Source organism: Haliotis asinina, unplaced genomic scaffold, assembly GCF_037392515.1.
Source record: "Haliotis asinina isolate JCU_RB_2024 unplaced genomic scaffold, JCU_Hal_asi_v2 scaffold_27, whole genome shotgun sequence".
In the NCBI taxonomy this organism is placed as follows: domain Eukaryota; kingdom Metazoa; phylum Mollusca; class Gastropoda; order Lepetellida; family Haliotidae; genus Haliotis; species Haliotis asinina.
Window position 1 is genome coordinate 178,566 of NW_027133899.1, and position 20,550 is coordinate 199,115.

The 20,550-nt window shown below is 40.6% G+C and overlaps 1 protein-coding gene across 2 annotated transcripts in view; it reads right to left on the reverse strand.

The window, feature by feature from the left end:
• LOC137270055 (protein sprint-like) overlaps positions 1–20,090 on the reverse strand; it is a 120,507-nt gene extending 100,417 nt beyond the window's left edge. Inside the window, exons 1-2 of one of the 2 annotated variants that reach the window (XM_067803864.1) lie at positions 20,044–20,090; positions 10,746–10,947 (exon numbers count right to left, since the gene is read on the reverse strand). In XM_067803864.1, the coding sequence (XP_067659965.1) occupies positions 10,746–10,817 (72 nt within the window). In that variant the 5' untranslated portion in view covers positions 10,818–10,947; positions 20,044–20,090. Of the gene's footprint in view, positions 1–10,745; positions 10,948–19,801 lie in introns of both variants that reach the window. The other variant, XM_067803865.1, reaches the window with a different exon arrangement.
• Between the last annotated feature and the right edge of the window lie 460 nt (positions 20,091–20,550).

Below are 20,550 nucleotides of genomic sequence, written 5' to 3' on the forward strand. Positions count from 1 at the left end.
GGTCACGATAGCGTGATATCTGACAGCCAATCAGAACAAATATTACTTCTCAACATGTTTTAAGCTTGTATTTATTTCAAGCAATGGGTATTTCCTAAATTTGTTTGTCTTTCATTTCAAATATTTGATACTAAATTTAACCATAAAATTTTAATTTTGTGAGATGTGTGACGCATGAAAAATTAAAATAGCATTTTGTTTAACTGACACTGAGTAAATAACGCAATAATGCTGTCCAGATGCAACACTGCCCTACCCTTCAGGGAGTCTGTCCCTTCCCTTCAGGGAGTCTGTCCCTTCCCTCCATCTCCACTGACAACATATATGTGGACCTGCTGCCAAGGCACATGTTCGAGAATTTTTTTCCCCTCTAACATTGCGAAACATAGTTTATGATTCTAATGATGTTGATAATATAGTCCTTTGAAATTTAATAAGTGTTTTCAGACACCGTGAAAAGTGATAGATTTGATACAAGAATCACATGTTAGTTAGGCTCCGAAAGTTATATATCATTTTGTTGTGACTAACTTGACTAGGTTTTCTGTCCTACAGTGTTGAAAGGTTTAAAGTATTGTCATTTTCTCTTGTCTTATCAAGTTGTAGTTGAACATCATTCATAACTATATTATAACAAAATCATCAAATGGGAAGCATCAACAATCATTGATTTCATGCATATCTGAGTTTGATGGAAATGGACCCGCCCAAAAATATGTCATGAGTCCCCAAGACTCCCAGTTTCGAGGAGCTATGTAAAACCCTGATATTTAATGACATATTCAACTTAATAATATTGTCTACTTTCCAGGCAAACCTGAAACTCTGACTTTAAGTTGATTACATCATTGCTTTCTCCAGTCATCTGTGGAACTCATGACACATGGTATGCTCAATGATGAAACACCAACAGAAACAAATATTCATGTAAACTCACCAATTTTAACCTGTTCATTCTTCCATATGGTAGGATGTGCAGCACTGTATACTGCAACCTCTGATGCCAGGGACTGGGAAACCCAACACTCATTACCTCCACTCCTGCAACACTCCACCCCTACCACTAGTCATTACTTCCCTCCCCCACTCACTTACCAAGTACAGCCAGGAGGTAGGGAGGGATGCTTGTAAACAGATCATCCACAAGAGGGGGGAAAGTACTGCAAACTCTATCATGACGAGCTTAGTAAGCCTCCACCCTTCAGCAATTAACCGGTGAGGTCTCCTTCAGCCAGCAGCAGGCGATCATACAACACAGCAGTATTTCACAATGCATCTCACCAATGCCATGTAGCTGTCAGCAGTAAACAAAGGACGTGTAGCTGGACTGGCAATCACTGACGTTCACTCTCTGTAAGATATGTTCTATGAAACATCTCCAATTTATCTAAATCATCAACAGTCACCAGCATCTCCTCCACAACATAAACTAGCGTCTCTTCCAGGCTCCCTCTTCTAAACTGCATATCAACCACATCACTTACTGTAAGTGACCTGTGTCAGTAATTAGGAGACAATCCTACCATATTTTGAAGTAGTCCTCTTTTAAGTCCTACCTGAGAGTTCATACCTTGACGCCATAACACATCATGATGAGGTGACAGAACTATGACAATCAGAAGATGACATATCCCCCACCGGCCCCTACATATTTGAAAGGACAAATCATCTGACAGTTACTTGATGTTTTCTTAGATTAAGTTTGACTTGTTTCCATGGAAGTCATGAAAAATATAAATGCCATTTATCTGTAAACAGCAAAAGGCACCACTTCAACATCTGTCTCATACATCTGCCAAGATCTGTTGAAAGATATAAAATGGTTTTCGAGTTCTGGAAACAAAGCCCATCCCTCCATTTTGAGAGTAAGTCCGAATTGTTTCCATGGAAACCAAGAAAACGAATCACAAAAGCCTGTAAATAGCAAAAGGCACCACTTTGGTTTTGCCAAGTTTTGCTGAAAGATATTACATAGTTTTCAAGTTGTGCTCCGGAAACTAAGCCCATCCCTCCATTTTGAGACGAACTCCGAAACATTTCGGTGGAAAGTGAGAAAATAATAAATCACAGAAAACTGTAAATAGCAAAAGGAACCACTCTGGGCTCTGCCACACATATTTACCAAGTTTTGGAGAAAAATATTGAACAGTTTTTGAGTTCTGCTCCGGAAACAAAGCCCATCTGTCCATTTTGAGACTAAGTCCGAAACGTTTCCATCGAAACCGAGAAAATAATAAATCACAAAAACATGTATATAGTGAAAGGCACCACTTTGGAGTCTGCCACACATATCTACCAAGTTTTGCAGAAAAATACTGAACGTTTTGTGAAGAAGCTCACCCCACCATTAGACTAACACCAAAATGTTCCATGGAAAATCTGTCAATAGCAAAAGGCAAAACCTTAAGTTAAGACTATTATATCTATCAAGTTTGGTCTAAAGATTTTGAACAGTTTCTGAGTTATGCTCCGGAAACAAAATGATTACGGATGGATGGACCGACGCCAGACTGATGGACAGACAGATGAGGTGTCAAATATATCCCCCACATGAAAATGAAATGGATTACATAGTCAGGGTCAGGGTTAGGATTACATAGTTGGTTCCTTTGGATGATCACAGACAAGGGCAGTGTTAACAGTATCATTTTTACTTGACATTTTGTAAAAATAGAATTTGGTAATAGCAGCATTAGTGATCATGGGCTATTTATCTCAGATCTGGAAAATTGCATTTAGTGTACTTACATACAACACAGAGATTCAGAACATTTTTGTCTATGAGGTGTGGCACTGTTTGTACATCAAAAGTACCACTCTGTCATATCATACAAGACTTAATTTACTACGCATGTGCAGTACTGAAGGCCTGTGCCGACTGATCTATCAGTTCTCCGTCAGTGGTCTATAAAAAATGATGAAAAGTATCTTTGCAGGTTCATGTTCCATAATATAAATTCACGTGACCAGATGCAAGGGGCTTTGACTTACTGACAGTCAATAGTCCTGTAAACTATTTCCCACGAAATTCAGAGTCATTCAGTGTGCAAAGTTTCCAAATCTTCAACTCAACTGAGGTGACTAATCCAAAATTCTACTTTCTAAAACATATAATTCAAACATGTTATTCCCACAGAAAGCCTAGTGTGCCCACAAAGATCTGCAACAATGGCGACTTGGTGAGCAGGAACGCCTGTGGCCAGTGACCCTCAACTGTAGGCAATTATAGCTCATTCCATGCTACTGACATTTCAGGCCTGTCAAACATTAATTGTATTTTTCCTCAGTCAGTGATCAGCTGTGTAATTGATACCACACACTGTGTTCATGAATATCCCATGAACAGCCTAACCCTACAGCTCTGAGTTGAGCTGAATCAGCAGATCTTACTGATATGACTGCAAAATCAGGCTTTTCTCAATGGTTAACTGCACAGAAATGATTGTTTCTTCTCACAGAGCCGGGAGACCTCCCAGCAATCATGTCAGACAAAATACTGAACAGCCACATACAGACAGTATGGCCCCTCACTCTAACCTTCATGACAGACACAACACTGTACTGAACAGCCACATACAGACAGTATGACCTCTCATTGTAAACCTCACGACAGACACAACACTGTACTGAACAGCCACATACAGACAGTATGGCCCCTCACTGTTACCCTCATGACAGACACAACACTGTACTGAACAGTCACATACACACAGTATGACCCCTCACTCTAACCTTCATGACAGACACAACACTGTACTGAACAGCCACATACAGACAGTATGACCTCTCATTGTAAACCTCACGACAGACACAACACTGTACTGAACAGCCACATACAGACAGTATGGCCCCTCACTGTTACCCTCATGACAGACACAACACTGTACTGAACAGTCACATACACACAGTATGACCCCCTCATTGTAAACCTCATGACAGACATAACACTGTACTGAACAGCCACATACAGACAGTATGACCCCTCACTCTAACCTTCATGACAGACACAACACTGTACTGAACAGCCACATACAGACAGTATGACCTCTCATTGTAAACCTCACGACAGACACAACACTGTACTGAACAGCCACATACAGACAGTATGGCCCCTCACTGTTACCCTCATGACAGACACAACACTGTACTGAACAGCCACATACAGACAGTATGACCACTCATTGTAAACCTCACAACAGACACAACACTGTACTGAACAGTCACATACAGACAGTATGACCACTCATTGTAAACCTCACGACAGACACAACACTGTACTGAACAGCCACATACAGACAGTATGGCCCCTCACTGTTACCCTCATGACAGACACAACACTGTACTGAACAGTCACATACAGACAGTATGACCACTCACTGTAAACCTCACAACAGACACAACACTGTACTGAACAGTCACATACAGACAGTATGACCACTCATTGTAAACCTCACAACAGAGACAACACTGTACTGAACAGTCACATACAGACAGTATGGCCCCTCACTGTTACCCTCATGACAGACACAACACTGTACTGAACAGTCACATACAGACAGTATGACCACTCACTGTTACCCTCATGACAGACACAACACTGTACTGAACAGTCACATACAGACAGTATGACCACTCATTGTAAACCTCACAACAGACACAACACTGTACTGAACAGCCACATACAGACAGTATGGCCCCTCACTGTTACCCTCATGACAGACACAACACTGTACTGAACAGTCACATACAGACAGTATGACCACTCATTGTAATCCTCATGACAGACATGATGACCCTGAAGTGAAACCCATCTTACAAGTCAACACACGTGAACCTCACTGACTTGGTGTGATCCCATCAGGGCATCTGTGACATGACACTTTAAGTGATCCCATCAAGGCATCTGTGAAATGACACTTTCTGTGATCCCATCAAGGCATCTGTGATGTGTTACTAGCGTGTATTTTCTGTAAATTTTATTATTTAGTGAGTGAGTGAGTGAGTGAGTGAGTGAGCGAGCGAGTTAAGTTTCACGCTGCTTTTAGCAATATTCCAGCAATATCACGGCCGGGGACACCAGAAAATGGGCTTCACATATTGTACCCATGTGGTTATTGATTGAGTGATAATTACCACTGGGTCAGAATGTTTAGTGTTTTGAGTGATAGCTATTTGGAGTCATGTCATGCCCATTTTGCGCTCTCTCATCAATCAAGGATGGCCAGAGGAATGAAGTTCCCTTGACCTCAGACTGCTTCCTTATTGGGGATTCAAAGGTGAACTCAGTGATAGCAATGGGATCAGGTACTGATACCACAGTTAATGTACAAAGAGATGCTAGAAAAGATCCACCTGAACCATTTCAGACCAGAGTCTAGTCTGAGAAAGGCAAGAGAAGTATTGTTTTGGCCAGGCAAGAAGATGTCTCTCATCATCATGAGTAATGCATGTGGGACATGTGCACAATATGGGAAAGAAGCTCCCAAGGAGCCTGTGAAATCATTACCAATCCCACAATGCTATGGCAACTAATCAGTCAGGATTTCTTCAACCTAGAACAGAAAAACTACCTGGTAACAGTGTGCCACTACTCAGATTGGATTGAGATTGACAAGCTGGAAGACTCACTCTAATCAACAGTTATAGCAAAGACAAAAGTCCATTTTGCCAAATGTGGCATCGCATAAGTGTGTCACACAGACAATGGCCCACAATTCAGCAGCAAGGAATATGAGGCTTTTCCCAAGAAATACTGCTTCAGACACACAACCTTCTCACCATATGGAAGAGCTGAGGCTGCAGTCATGGTGGCCAAAGCCATGATGGAGAAATCTTCAGATCTAGATCTAGCACTGCTGATTTACACAAACACTCCCAAGAAAGGATACACATACACCTGCCCAATGAATGCTGAATCTGCGAACAAGAACATTACTCCTACACCAAACCAGCTGCTTCAGCCTGCAACGATCAGCAGTGAGGTCGTAAACCAACAGATAGAGGCAAAGAGAAATGCAAGTAAACCGCACTATGACAAACAATCAAGCGAACACAGTCCAATGATGCCTGGAAACTACGCATATGTCAAACCACCACCAAGTCAGAGGGGACGTCCATGAACATGATGAATATACAGTAAAATAGTGGACAGATGACAAGATGACAAGAGATCATACACCATCAAGACCCCAACCTGCTCTCTGAGACTGAACAGCGTCCAACGGAAGTCAGCAGCTCCCCCACCAGCTAGCATGAGTAATGAGATCATCACATCTTGTGATCTTACATAAGAACCAGACAACACCACCATCACATTGATACCAGTAACAGCGAGACTGACAGATCCAGCACAGTCGACCACAAAACACATCACCACAAACAGTTGCAGATGATGGGATCAGCTCTGCCGCAGTGCAAACTCAACCGATCAGGGAGAAGAGACTACCAGAGAGACTCAAATACTAAAAAATACTATTTGCTTGACCCCGATGGTAGAGACTAACAGATTATGAAGGACAGTTAAAATGAGTTTAAGAGAGTACACTTCATTTAAGTTCCAGACAGAGTTCCTTGAATATTTTAGGGTTTTTTGAAAAAAAAAAAAAAAATGCTCCCTATATTGCATTGATGACTAAATGCCAGAGAGGTTTCTGAACCATTATATGTGTATTGGAGAGATTTTCAGTTTGAACTCTAAATTTTCAAAGGAAGGGAAATGTTGGTAGGAATGGTACATTCTGAATGAGACCCGTGAAGGTCCCGGGGTAGAATAGGCCTTCAGCAACCCATACTTGCCATAAAAGGTGACTATGCTTGTCGTAAGAGGCGACTAACGGGATCGGGTGGTCAGACTAGCAGACTTGGTTGACACATGTCATCGGTTCCCCATTGCGCAGATCGATGCTCATGTTGTTGATCACTGGATTGTCTGGTCCAGACTCGATTATTTACAGACCGTCGCCATATAGCTGGAATATTGCTAAGTGCGACGTAAAACTAATGATCATTCCAAATGCATGGGAATGGAGGGCTCATGGCATAGAATGGTGGCCCCATACATGTACGAAGGCTCGTAATTCTGTTAACTGCCGTTTGTCAGCACTGGATATCAATATGCTGAAACTATCCCATCAAAACATCTGTGACATGACACTTTGTGTGACCCTATCAAGGCATCTTTGACATCACACTTTTTGTATGATCCATTCAATGCATCTGTGACAATGCATATCAGGAACTCAAGCCGCACCCATTCCATTGCCTGCTAATCAGGAAAGACCATTCCAGTTGTGGGTCTTCATTTGCATTGGGGCAATACCTATACAAACTTATGTGCACAAAAAGTCAATCAATTGCATTGAAATTTACTGTTCATTAGAGATTTACAAAGAATGTAGACATTGACATTCAGTATACCCTTTGGCTGACTACCTGTAATGGATCAAGAGGCCAGCATGTTCTTGGCAGCATGAGCTGCTGACAAAAGGTAGTGACAGTTTCCAAACAAGAAAATATGGTCATCAATATGTCCTGCCAGTGTTCTGTTTAACTCCAGCACAACAATAATGTCTTGAAAACACACACCACCTATAACGGTTTCTGAAAGTCTGTCCCCATGATCTCAGATCGAGCTGAAAACAATATCCCCCTCCACCTTCATAGCTATGAAACCATGCTTTCCTTGACAACAGTAACGTCAAAAGACAGTTAAGTCACTCACACATTTTACGTGTGAATTGTACCTGCTGTCCTACACAAGGATGGATGTGTCTCCTGCAGCATTATCAGGATCTACATAAGAATTAGAAACTGACTTCACTCAAACGTTTTCAGTGACTTCTCCACACCGGCACAAACATCAACATATAGTATCCATGTAGGGATGTTGACAAAACTAACCCTAACCCTAACCCTAACCCTAACCATTAGAAACTGACTTCACTCAAACTTTTTCAGTGACTTTTCCACACCGGCACAAACATCAACATATAGTATCCATGTAGGGATGTTGACAAAACTAACCCTAACCCTAACCCTAACCCTAACAATTAGAAACTGACTTCACTCAAACTTTTTCAGTGACTTTTCCACCCTGGCACAAACATCAACATATTGTATCCATGTAGGGATGTTGACAAAACTAACCCTAACCCTAACCCTAACCCTAACAATTAGAAACTGACTTCACTCGAACGTTTTCAGTGACTTCTCCACCCCGGCACAAACATCAACATATAGTATCCATGTAGGGATGTTGACAAAACTAAAACCAAAACACCTAGTCTCTAAAAGCAAGTAATACCTGATAGTTTCCTAGGTGCCAAGCTGAGGGTGCTGTAACCTTGAGCGAGTTGCGTTCCTGAATGTGTCATTACAGCTTGGTAGTATGACCTACGTATTCATGTTCTCTATATTTACTCCCCTTATCTGTAGGAATAACACATTGTGGAATTTCAACATCTAGAGAAGCCTTCATAAACAACTGTGTAGATTAAACTCAAAATGAACAATGACATTATGTTGCTAAAGTTGCAGTGTCAACCCCTGGAATCAGGAAGATGCCTCAGCATAGTGATAGTCATCTCTTGGCCCTGTAAGACAGACAACTTACACGGCCCAAATAGTGCAAGGGAGATAACTGGTGCTACTGTAATGTAAAAACCTGGAGTCAGGAAGATGCCTCAGAATAGTGATACTCATCTCTTGGCCCTGTAAGACAGACAACTTACACGGCCCAAATAGTGCAAGGGAGATAACTGGTGCTACTGTAATGTAAAAACCTGGAGTCAGGAAGATACCTCAGAATGGTGATAATTATCTATCACTGGTAGGTAACTTGGTTACATTGAGAGTGGAGTATTGTGCTTTTTAGAAACTCAAAGGCAGAGGTAAAGTAATATATGTGTTCTGACGTCCCATATCAACTTTATGAGATAACAAATTCCACCTTTACCTCAATGTTATCTTCCTTCAGGAACGAATATAGCTATATTACTTTGAAAACCCTTGATAATCATGTAAAGTAAAACCATGTTAATATTTTTGTTTCATATTTTGTCTCTCAACTGTTCCATGTCAGGACAAATTGTTGACTAGAACATCATAAGTGGTCAAGAATAATGTGTTATGTGTCCCATGCTTTATTTCCACCATATAGCGTATGAATTTTGGGTTAATTACTTATAATAGAATAGTACAGAGTCAGTTTACTTTGGTTTCAAATCTCCTGGCATAAACACAGCTGTAAGGCAGACTTGTCATACCTTCCTTCTTGGCATAGTTCTCTATGCTTAGATTTACTTAAATTCCGGAAAGATATATATCAGTAATCACCAATGTAATGAATCCACTTATGGGACTAAATAGCCAGGACTCACTGCTTGACCAAAGAGCAAGATACAAAGATTCACAATAGAGGTTTATAGTACAATGCAACTGAGTCAAATCTAAAGTAATGGGACACAAATACAATATCAACTCACCAAAGTCTTGGTTTTCAGTAAGAGGGAGAAACAGTTCTACTAAATGTTGTGGAGCAAGCAGTCTATCCTGGACGTAGGTTGATGTTGATAATCAAACGAAGAGGCAGACAGATGTAGATTGGCTGAATGATGACACAACTCCAGAGCAAGTCCGTGTGTGACTCCATGTGTGTGTCGTCAACACAACGGCCAGCCTTATATATACACACAGTCATTGATTCTTGAGCATTCCAGCGAAGTATGGAACCATTGCGTTCAGCAAGACAAAACACACCAAAGGGAGGTTACTCTAAAGTGCTACCTTAAAGGCGTGGTGCTAAAACACTAATCACCCGTGATACAAAATGTAACCCATGATAATTATCACTCAAAACTCTATGATGTCTGTGAATCTACAGCTGTACAACTACTGTACTGTTGTCTGTGATTCTACAGGTGTACAGCTACTGAAGTGTTGTCTGTGACACTGCAGCTGCACAGCTGCTGAAGTGTTGTCTGTGACTCTACAGCTGTACAGCTACTGAACTGTTGTCTGTGACTACAGCTACTGAACTGTTATCTGTGAATCTGATGTACAGCTACTCTTGCCTGTGATTCTACAGCTATACAGCTACTATACTGTTGTCTGTGAATCTGCAGCTGCACAGCTGCTGAAGTGTTGTCTGTGACTCTACAGCTGTACAGCTACTGAACTGTTGTCTGTAACTACAGCTTAACTGAACTGTTATCTGTGAATCTACAGATGTACAGCTACTGTTGTCTGTGACTACAGCTGTACAGCTACCAAACGATTGTCTGTGAATCTGCAGCTGCACTGTTGTCTGAGATTCTACAGCTACTGAAGTGTTGACTGTGAATATGCAGATGTACAGCTACTGAACTGTTGTCTGTGACTCTACAGCTTTTGAACTGTTGTCTGTGAATCTACAGCTGTACAGCTGCTGAAGTGTTGTCTGTGAATCTACAGCTGTACAGCAACTGAGGAGTCTGTGAATCTACAGCAGTACAGCTACTGAGGAGTCGTGTGTGAATCTACAGCTATACATCTACTGTACTGTTGTCTGAGATTCTACAGCTGCACATCTACTATACTATCCATGAGAGACATTGAGCAGGTGTCACTGACAACGCCTGTAAACAAATATTTAAGTGAATATAATTGTGTATTAAAAATACTTTTCCACAATATACAACCACTGGGAAGACCGGACAAAAGTATATACAACTCAAAGTGAAGTGGAAAGTTTTGCAATGTAATCTCACCTTTATGTAACTTGATCTCTCCATTCCCCTATCAGGAGAGCCTGGAGAACTGGAGAAGGGAACAGATGACATTTCATACTCCAGGAGATGACTTCCTTCTCTGCAGTAAAGGTATTCCAACACAATAGGTATATGCTGTTCGCAGTCTCCTTGTGACAGGATCACTTCAGGTGTTGTCAGTCATGATGTTGTTGCTGTCATCCTGAAGGAAAAACAAGAATGCTTGTATCGGACCTGCTACATTCTGCATACTCCTGTAGCTGGCCTCAAAATGTAAACACTGCTCCACGTAGCCTGGGGCCATTAAATCTGTTGAACAAGCTGTCAGTGGTCCATGAAGTATCCTCCACTACACAATGGTGTTTTGTCTAACCCTGCCCCTGCAGGACAAGTAAGGTAAAATGGCCACAATGTACTCCAATTTCTGTCCTGTCATATATACACCATGTTAAACTTGATAATATTGACCCATGCATTTAGGTGATGTTTTCACATGCTCAGTAAACTGTCCACTAACACAGGGGAAGGGTTGTGCACAGAGGACGTGAGAGTGCCAACATACCTACTGAGTAAAAATCTACACACCAATTGACTGATCCCAATACTAACTGGCTGATCTCAACACTAACTGATTGATCTCCACACTCACTGCTGTCTCAACACTGACTAATCTCGATGACAACTGTTTGATCTCAATGCCAACTGACTGTTCTCAACACCTGCTACCTGTAGATTCAGTAAGGAACAGTGGCAGTGTGCTACAATGTCTACACTGTTACACACTGTACCTGTAGATTCAGTAAGGAACAGTGGCAGTGTGTCACAGTATCTCTACTGTTACACATTGTACCTGTAGCTTCAGTAAGGAACAGTGGCAGTGTGCTACAATGTCTACACTGTTACACACTGTACCTGTAGATTCAGTAAGGAACAGTGGCAGTTTGCCACAATGCCTCCACTGTTACACAATGTACCTGTAGATTCAGTAAGGAACAGTGGCAGTGTGTCACAGTATCTCTACTGTTAAACATTGTACCTGTAGCTTCAGTAAGGAACATTGGCAGTGTGCCACAGTATCTCTACTGTTACGCATTGTACCTGTAGCTTCAGTAAGGAACAGTGGCAGTGTGCCACAGTATCTCCACTTCTTTGAATGTCATTTAGAAGTGAAAATACATAAGAATGAAGATTCACCTGATGAAGGAGTAAGCATTAACTCCGAAACGTTGTGTTCTCACATAAAGAAGTTGATATCCATAAAAATCTTCATTCTTAAGTATCTCCACTGTTACACATTATGCCTGTTGATTCACTCTTCACTCACTAGTGTGATATTGTTATTGGTCAAGTACATCAAGAACAAAAATGTTTGGAAGTATGAGTGTTTGTCGTTTATTTACAGGTCACATGAAACCAAAAAATCAAACATAATTAAAAAACAGTTATCACTTGTTAGTGATATATAAAATGCATTGGTGATTGTGAAAAAACAAATAAACAAAATTATAAGCTTATAATTGGAAATCTAAAGTGCAAAGCATACCTCAAGTCTTCTTGGATACTGAACCTAGTCAGAGCTTGTGGGTGTGCACAAGTGTAACGAAGCCTTGTCATTGGCCACTGGTTCATTTGCCGATATGCTTAGCTGGCTCTTTGTTTATGGCTTGTAAGCCAGATAGGTGTTAATTTCAAATTGCATGTGGTCAGTGACTGAAGTTGTGCACTGCATATTGTCATTAGCAAACAGGCAAGCAGACATATAAGTGTCAATAAACCAGACAATATATCTTCTGTAGGCCTGTAACAAACTATTAATGGGTCGCAATTGTCGGAGTCTCCAATAGCAATTGATCATAGAAACAAAAACGTATCCATGCATTGATAACACATGTGACTGTGGTGATGTAGACATAGTACTGCTGACTGGAGTGATACAGACATAGTATTGCTAACTGGAGTGATACAGACATAGTATTGCTGACTGTGGTGATGTAGACATAGTACTGCTGACTGGGGTGATACAGATATTGTACTGCTAACTGCAGATAGATGTTATACATTAAACTGATGTTGAAAGGCATGACATATTTGTAAAACATGCCACACAGGGATGGCACCATAGAGGTCAGGAGATGTCATGGGCATGTTCATTGTAGCTTCCATTATGGGAATATATTCACATGAAAGTATATGGTAACAGTTCCACATGAATCTATCACCAAGGTAAAGTTCAGTACAAAAGTCTGATCCCACAAGACATTTAGCCCCATACACAGCCATAACAATGGGGAAAATTCCTCACAAACAATCAGTCACTGACATCGCAGAATAACATGACATTGTTGGAAGGTTTATGAAATGTTCCTTGAATGTTGCTGTAGGACAGTTGGAGGTCAGTGAAAAGTTCTTGTGGTATACAGGTACTTGGAATGTTGCTGTGGTGCACTGGTAGTTGGAATGTTGCTGTGGTATACAGCTAGTTGGAATGGTGCTGTGGTGCACTGGTAGTTGTCATGTTGCTGTAGTGTACTGGTAATTTATGTCCTTGCTGTTTGCTATGTGTGTTTTGTGTCATTTAGTCTTATGTTATGTCAAAATCTGTCCTTGTTATTCCACAAGCCAAGGTGATATTGCTGTATTATTGTCGACTGATGGGAAATATAAATAGTACTGCTTATGACATAGTACAATACTGCTGACTGCGCTGAGACAGACACAGCTGCTGTGATGTACTTGAAATGGGCATTTCTCACTTGAAAAGGCTTTGAACTTTGTAAGAACAAGCACAAATTATCAAATCAAAGTTTGTGCTGAAACGTTCAAAGTGTCACAGTGACCTTGAAAATGATGTGAAGGTCACCAAAACCGACTGGGCCCCTACTTGGTGTCAAATATGAAGAAAATCTAGTGACCGGTTCTTGAGATATCTTGCTGACAAGCTAAACATGTTGGTGAATATGCTGAAACATTCAAAGTGTCAGTGTGACAGGGCAGTGTGACAGGGCAGTTATACAGACCCAATGTCTTTATATTAGATCTGCTCAGTGACAGGGCAGTTATACAGACCCAATGTCTTTATATTAGATCTGTTCAGTGACAGGGCAGTTATACAGACCCAATGTCTTTATATTAGATCTGTTCAGTGACAGGGCAGTTATACAGACCCAATGTCTTTATATTAGATCTGTTCAGTGACAGGGCAGTTATACTGACCCAATGTCTTTATATTAGATCTGTTCAGTGACAGGGCAGTTATACAGACCCAATGTCTTTACATTCGACCTGTTCAGTGACGGGACAGCTATACAGACCCAGTGTCTTTATATTACACCTGTTCAGTGATGGGGCAGTTATACAGACCAAGTGTCTTTATATACTACTCAAAAAAAAAAAAAAAAAAGAAACGCATAGCTGAAAATTGGTATCAGTTTATATACTTAAGGTTCAGTAACACAGGGCTGTCATGAAGAAAACCTGAATGAACATTAATGGTCCAATGCTGCAAGAAACTGTACGTCACAAATGCCAAATGTTCCAAGGTCATGGTCACAGAACAGTCAGTATCTTGTGTGGCCACCATTAACATCAATGATTGCTTAGCATAGGCATCTCATAGACTGGACCAGATTCTGCATGAAGTGCCTAGGAATGAGTTGGTACTCTTCCCTCAAGGCCACAAAGAAAGCAGGTAACTTTCTGAGGCTGAGGGTCACGCTGTCGCACACGACAATCCAATTCGTCCAACAAATGTTTGATAGGGTTAAGATCCAGTGGTCCTGAGGAGCAATCAAGAACTTGAACATTGTTCTGGGCAAGGATATACCTGATCATTCTTGTTGTATGCAGCGGAAAAATGACGTTCTGGTGGTTCATGAAAGGAAGGACATGAGGCCTGATGATTTCATCACGGTAACGTTGAGCTGTCAAATTGCCCTGGATCTGAATGAGATCTGTCGCGCCATTGTATGAGATGCAGTCCAAACCATGACACTGCCACAATTTGCAGCATAGCATTCATTTATTACATCAATATACACATGATCTTCCGTGCAGCATGTAACGTGACTTGTCACTGAAGATAACAGTTCTGCACCTTTGCAATGGCCATGGGAGATGTTGGCGACACCACTGTCTGCGTTGTTGCCGATGTTGACGTGTAAGGACAGGTCCTCACAAAGGTCTTCTGGAATGAATACTAGCCTCACGTAAGCGGTTCCTCACAGTCTGATCAGAAATTGTTCTCAGTCCTGGCACTACTGATGTTGTCGTGGATGCTGTGGTGAACCTGTTCCGCAAATGTCGCAGCCGAATAAACCTGTCTTGAGCAGGTGTAGTCACATGGGGTCGACCTGACCTGGGGCGATCATGTGTTGACCCTTCCTGCTGGTAGCAATGCCAAAGTCTTGTTATGGTACTCTGTGATGCATTCAGTTGCTTTGCAATTGCAGACTGACACTCCCCTGCCTCCAAATGACCAATTGCTTTGTTGCGCTGAGCCTCAGTAAGTCTAGACATGACTTTAACACCAAAATTAAGGTGGTCAACTGTTGCAAGAGCATTGAAACCGTCTGACTTTTATTGGAAATGAGGCATGGAATGTGCATGCAAAAGGAAACGCATGAATTTCTTCCCGTTCACAAATTATTGCATTTATTGAGGAAAACAGATTTTGGTGTGTTTTGGCAAGCTGTCCTCAATTACAACTGATTCAAATTCAGAAATGTTTGCAGACAGCATTCACCATAGATATACTGACAAATATTTGACTGATCTAATTGTCAGTTTTTGCACTCTTGTTGGCTCTGCCAAACAGTGATGTCAGGCTGTTCCGAACAATGATGTTGGGATTTTCCGAACACTGACGTTGGGCTTTTCTGAACAATGGCGTTGGGCTATTCTGAACACTGACGTTGGGCTATTCTGAACAATGGCGTTGGGCTATTCTGAACAATGGCGTTGGGCTTTTCTGAACACTGATGTCGGGCTATTCCGAACACTGACGTTGGGCTATTCTGAACAATGGCGTTGGGATTTTCCGAACACTGATGTCGGGCTATTCCGAACACTGACGTTGGGCTTTTCCGAACAATGACATTGGGCTTTTCCGAACACTGATGTTGGGCTATTCCGAACACTGACGTTGGGCTATTCCGAACACTGATGTTGGGCTATTCTGAACAATGGCGTTGGGCTTTTCCGAACACTGATATCGGGCTATTCTGAACACTGACGTCGGGCTATTCTGAACACTGACGTTGGGCTATTCTGAACACTGACGTTGGGCTATTCCGAACACTGATGTCGGGCTATTCCGAACAATGATGTCGGTCTATTCGAACTGACGTCCTCCATAATGAGTGTTTAAGTTCAAGTGTTTCGTTCATTTTTCGTACTCTGATCTCTAGGTTTTCACAAAATTTGTATAATTTAGTCTGTTCCAGTTTATAAGTGAAAATGTTGAGAGTGGCGTTGACCATCAAACCAACCAAGCAATAATTGAAACGTGCAGGTAGGTCCTCCGCGAATTTTTTCACTCAACACTATGGGTAAAAGGAATTCATGTAGCTTTCTTGCAATTTCAGGGAGAGTTTGATCTGAATTAACGTCTTTATACTGTAATTTTAGGGAGAATGAAAAGTAAAAGGACGACATACTGTTTATAGTGGTGTGGTACATTAATACTAAAAAGTGTCTTCACTCACCATACCGATATACCTGGTACATGTCATGTAACAGTATAGTGCAATAGTGTAACTATAACTCATATATTATACATGTATTACATGTCATTGCAAACAAGGTCAGATATCTCATTGTTTGATGTGTTATCTCAACATCCAGTTAATGATGATTGTAGCGGAGGAATGCACAGTGGAAGTCCTTATAAAAGAAGAAAAGTCTGAAAAGAAATGCACCAAACTAACTAACGAACGAACTAAAAGGGTCCCAGAAACTATGTGCAAGTAAAAATAATCTGGTTAAAACTAACTTTCTAAATATTAAATATCTAACAATTGGGCTCCAGAAACTAATATTCTCACAATACTATGGAGACAAGCTTTCACAATGAAATTTAAGCCCCAACTGACCACATGTGTTTGTCCCTCTTACATCACACGTGGAGCACATGCCTTTTGTGATATGTGTGCCTTTTGGCAAGTTTGGGTGTCACGTTAATGATATGTACATGAACAGTTTCACACATGGATGCATTTTCGAGAAACCCTTCTGAACAATGATAAAATTCTCCCGGATACCATGCACGTAAAACAAGTCACGTATGTACCATTCAAATATTGCAATGAACGCATCATATGAAATATTTTATGCCTTCACATTTACGCGTATCAGCATGGATCAAACATGCTTCACTTGGTACAAGATGTGTTTGTCAGGTGTGGTGCTGAGCAGCTACATACCAGATTAACAACTCTTTCATTTGTGCGTACAGCGGATGGGTTTTCTTGTTCTCAATGGAAAAAAGGTTGTTAGGTACGATTCTAGACATGACAGTTTCATCTACAACTTTGAAAGACACTGGTTATAGCCACTTCAACCAAAGTTAGGCCACCCCCCTGGGGATTGTGGGGTCTTACGGAGGGGACTTACGGTCACCAGTAATTGACAAATACAAAAATCCTTTGTAAAATACTGACCTTAACCACCTCACGGAAAATTTCTTGATTGGCATTGATCAATATACTTTACTAAAACATGAAACTTACAAGTATGTGAAAGAGCAATATGGACGAACTACAAATATAAATCAGACTGTATTGACTGCTTAGAGAAATAGTCAGTTAAGCCATAACAGGTTGCATGTTAACAGAAAAAGCACATGTGATTCCACCTACGTATAATTTAACAAAGGCAGTTAAGAAATTTGATATACAGTAGGCCCAAACACAGAAGAAATATTCCTTCATTTTTGTTCAAAATGCAGCATTCACCATGTTCACTGTTTGAAAAAATTAGCAGAAAAAAAAATCTAAAGGAAATTCCGTGAAATTTTTAACACAATCACTTGATTGATGTTTTGTTGACAATACAGTTCCTATATTCACTTGTAAATCATATAACTGCCAGGTAACAAACAGGTATTCCTGAACAGTGTCTCTGTACAAATTTGTTCCAGTATGTATCTGTTTATCAGGTTTTTAATACACACAGGTCTTCATTTCATGATCTTTATTTTTATTGAGTTGATATCTGTCTGGTCGCTTTCTTATTTAAACATTATTTCAGTAAATGTATATTGTGGAGGAAACTGAACTGTTTTGAATGCAAAGCAACTTGATCACTTATGGGAATTACTGTACACAACGGCAGTGACACTTTCTATTATTTCACATCTGAATAAAAAATCATGTGGTATACGGAAGATGAGAATGCAAGAAAAAATTATTTCCTCCAAAGCCATTCTTTTTAATACATGATTAAAGTGTATATATCTTATTAGATGACATGTGGACATATTTTACGGGAGACAAAATTAACTGGCCATGAAAAGTAATGGAATTACGTATTTCAACAGGGACAAGGGTGAAAATAATCAACTGACGTGCAAGGTGCCTGTCAGTTAGTAATAGAGCACAGTCTAAGGGAAACCACTATCAACAAAGTCCTGAAATTAACTGCCCTCGATATTCCTATAAGGTCACGGTTGAATATCTCAAACATTTATCAACATGCCTCAACAAACATATTCCTGATGTAAAAGTAAGTTGTTCCCCGCAATAATGTTTGAAGTTATTGTCTCATTTTTAAATATTTGGCTTGGGAGAACGCAATAGCTTGTACGGTAAAACCGATTGACCTTTATGAACGATGATCATGTTTTTGTCAGCAGGGCATGTTTCCAAAGTTAATGATTATTTATATACACAGAACAAGTTAAATTCGAACACCTACAACAAGGGAATGGAGTCAGGTATAATTATCTTGTTTTGTGTTTGTCTTGACACTTTACAAACCAGATGGGTTAATAAAAAAATGTTTGTTTTAGTATCAACAAATACTAGTAAGCGACAAAAGCAGCCTTAGGCATAACATTGAGTAGCGAAAACTGCTGGGGTCAATGATGCTTGTTTGGTAAAGGATGACAGGGTTGCATAATGGAGGGTTAGTGTTGATCGGATGGTACAGTCCATATATGGCTAACTAAGCTGTGCATTATGGTTTGGAACTGTGTAATCCGCTTTAAAAATAGACGTGGTGATATATTTATTTTTTATTCTCTGCATCTTTTGAAATATATTTAAGGAGAAGACAAGTGTTTTTCCGGCTCAGTAATACCCAACACCACTCTAACATATTGTCAAGTTGATGGCATCTGGCCCGTGTTATTGACTGCACAAAAATTCTGCTGTTTTGGATCCCTCTAACCATGGTAACTCGAGATCTACATGAAGAAAATAAGCTGATCTTTTCCATTGGGGCTGTGCCGCCACAACACAACTTCATAACTGGGTATCATGAGATAAAAGCATGCAAACTTAAACAGCAAAGTTGATTAAAAGTATTAACTACACAAAGGCATGAATGGCAATCTTTACAATTATGAAATGAGCATGATAAAAACTTCTTTTTCTTTTTAACTGTCATTTCAAACATAAATCAAACATGAATCCCAATTCTCCTGCTCCTTATTCAACAAACACTTACATAACATGGCATGCAGTACTGCAGTACGGTGTGCCAACTGAGAATAATTGTCTTGCTATGAGAACATGTAATGAAAATAATTAGCGAGATATACTGCATTTCTTTGCGTTCATGAGTCACGTGATCATCAGTCACATGATAAAACGCCATAAGTCTTCCCAACTGCAATATTGCAAGCACTTCAACAACATAAATAATTTCACTTCTTTGAATTTGAAAGGATTTAGCAGTTTGTCATCATTCATAGAACCCTTCTACCTCCAACATCTTAAGGAAATATGCTGCCAAAACTCGACGTACGAAAGTTTCTAAAATCTGCAATAATAAACGATTGCCAACAACACACATTTTCTTCCATCAAATCCGCACACAAAGGATCGTTACCTACCTACCTGCAGCTTATCAGCGTAACCCGTCTAGACAAAACACGGTCTGCGTCGACACACAGATTAACTCCGCGAAACAAGACGCTGATCCACAGGTGTCAGACTTGCGTCCCTCAGCCTGACATAGTCACACACAACACACCTTAGTACACTTCTTCAAATGTCGTCATAAGGAGCTCCGTCATTAACCTAAAGAGCTTTCTGAGACAAGGGAGTGTCACGTCTCCAGAACAAGCTCGAACACTCACCTGCAGGTAACAAGCAAACGCGTGAGGGAAACTCCGAACGAACTAAATGACCTGAGGTCACTACGAGAACGAGGCTGTCTCAACGCGCAGGTTATCCCCAGACATCTAACAGTATGACGACTTACTCTTTGCGTGAACTTGAGGTATTCCGTGGCGAGAGGTGTGGCGATGTACATGATGATAAAGACTGCATAGTTGCAGACAATGGACGCGACTCTGTGGTACGTTGTGTCAGGGAGCCCATATATAGAGTATGCTTGTAGAGTATCCCTGGTTGTGCGTTCTTTTAGGAACATAGTGTAGGAATCACCATGATCGATTGTTATGGCACAAACTGGCATATTAAAGTGTAAGTTGAATGACTAGGTCCACTGTTGGCGGACATCACATGCACAGGTAAACACGAGTCCGGTAAACACATGGCGATAGTTGTTCAGAAATACATGTACAGGTAAACACATGGCGACAGCTAGTTGTTCAGCTTGTGTCGGACTACCATCTGCCTTT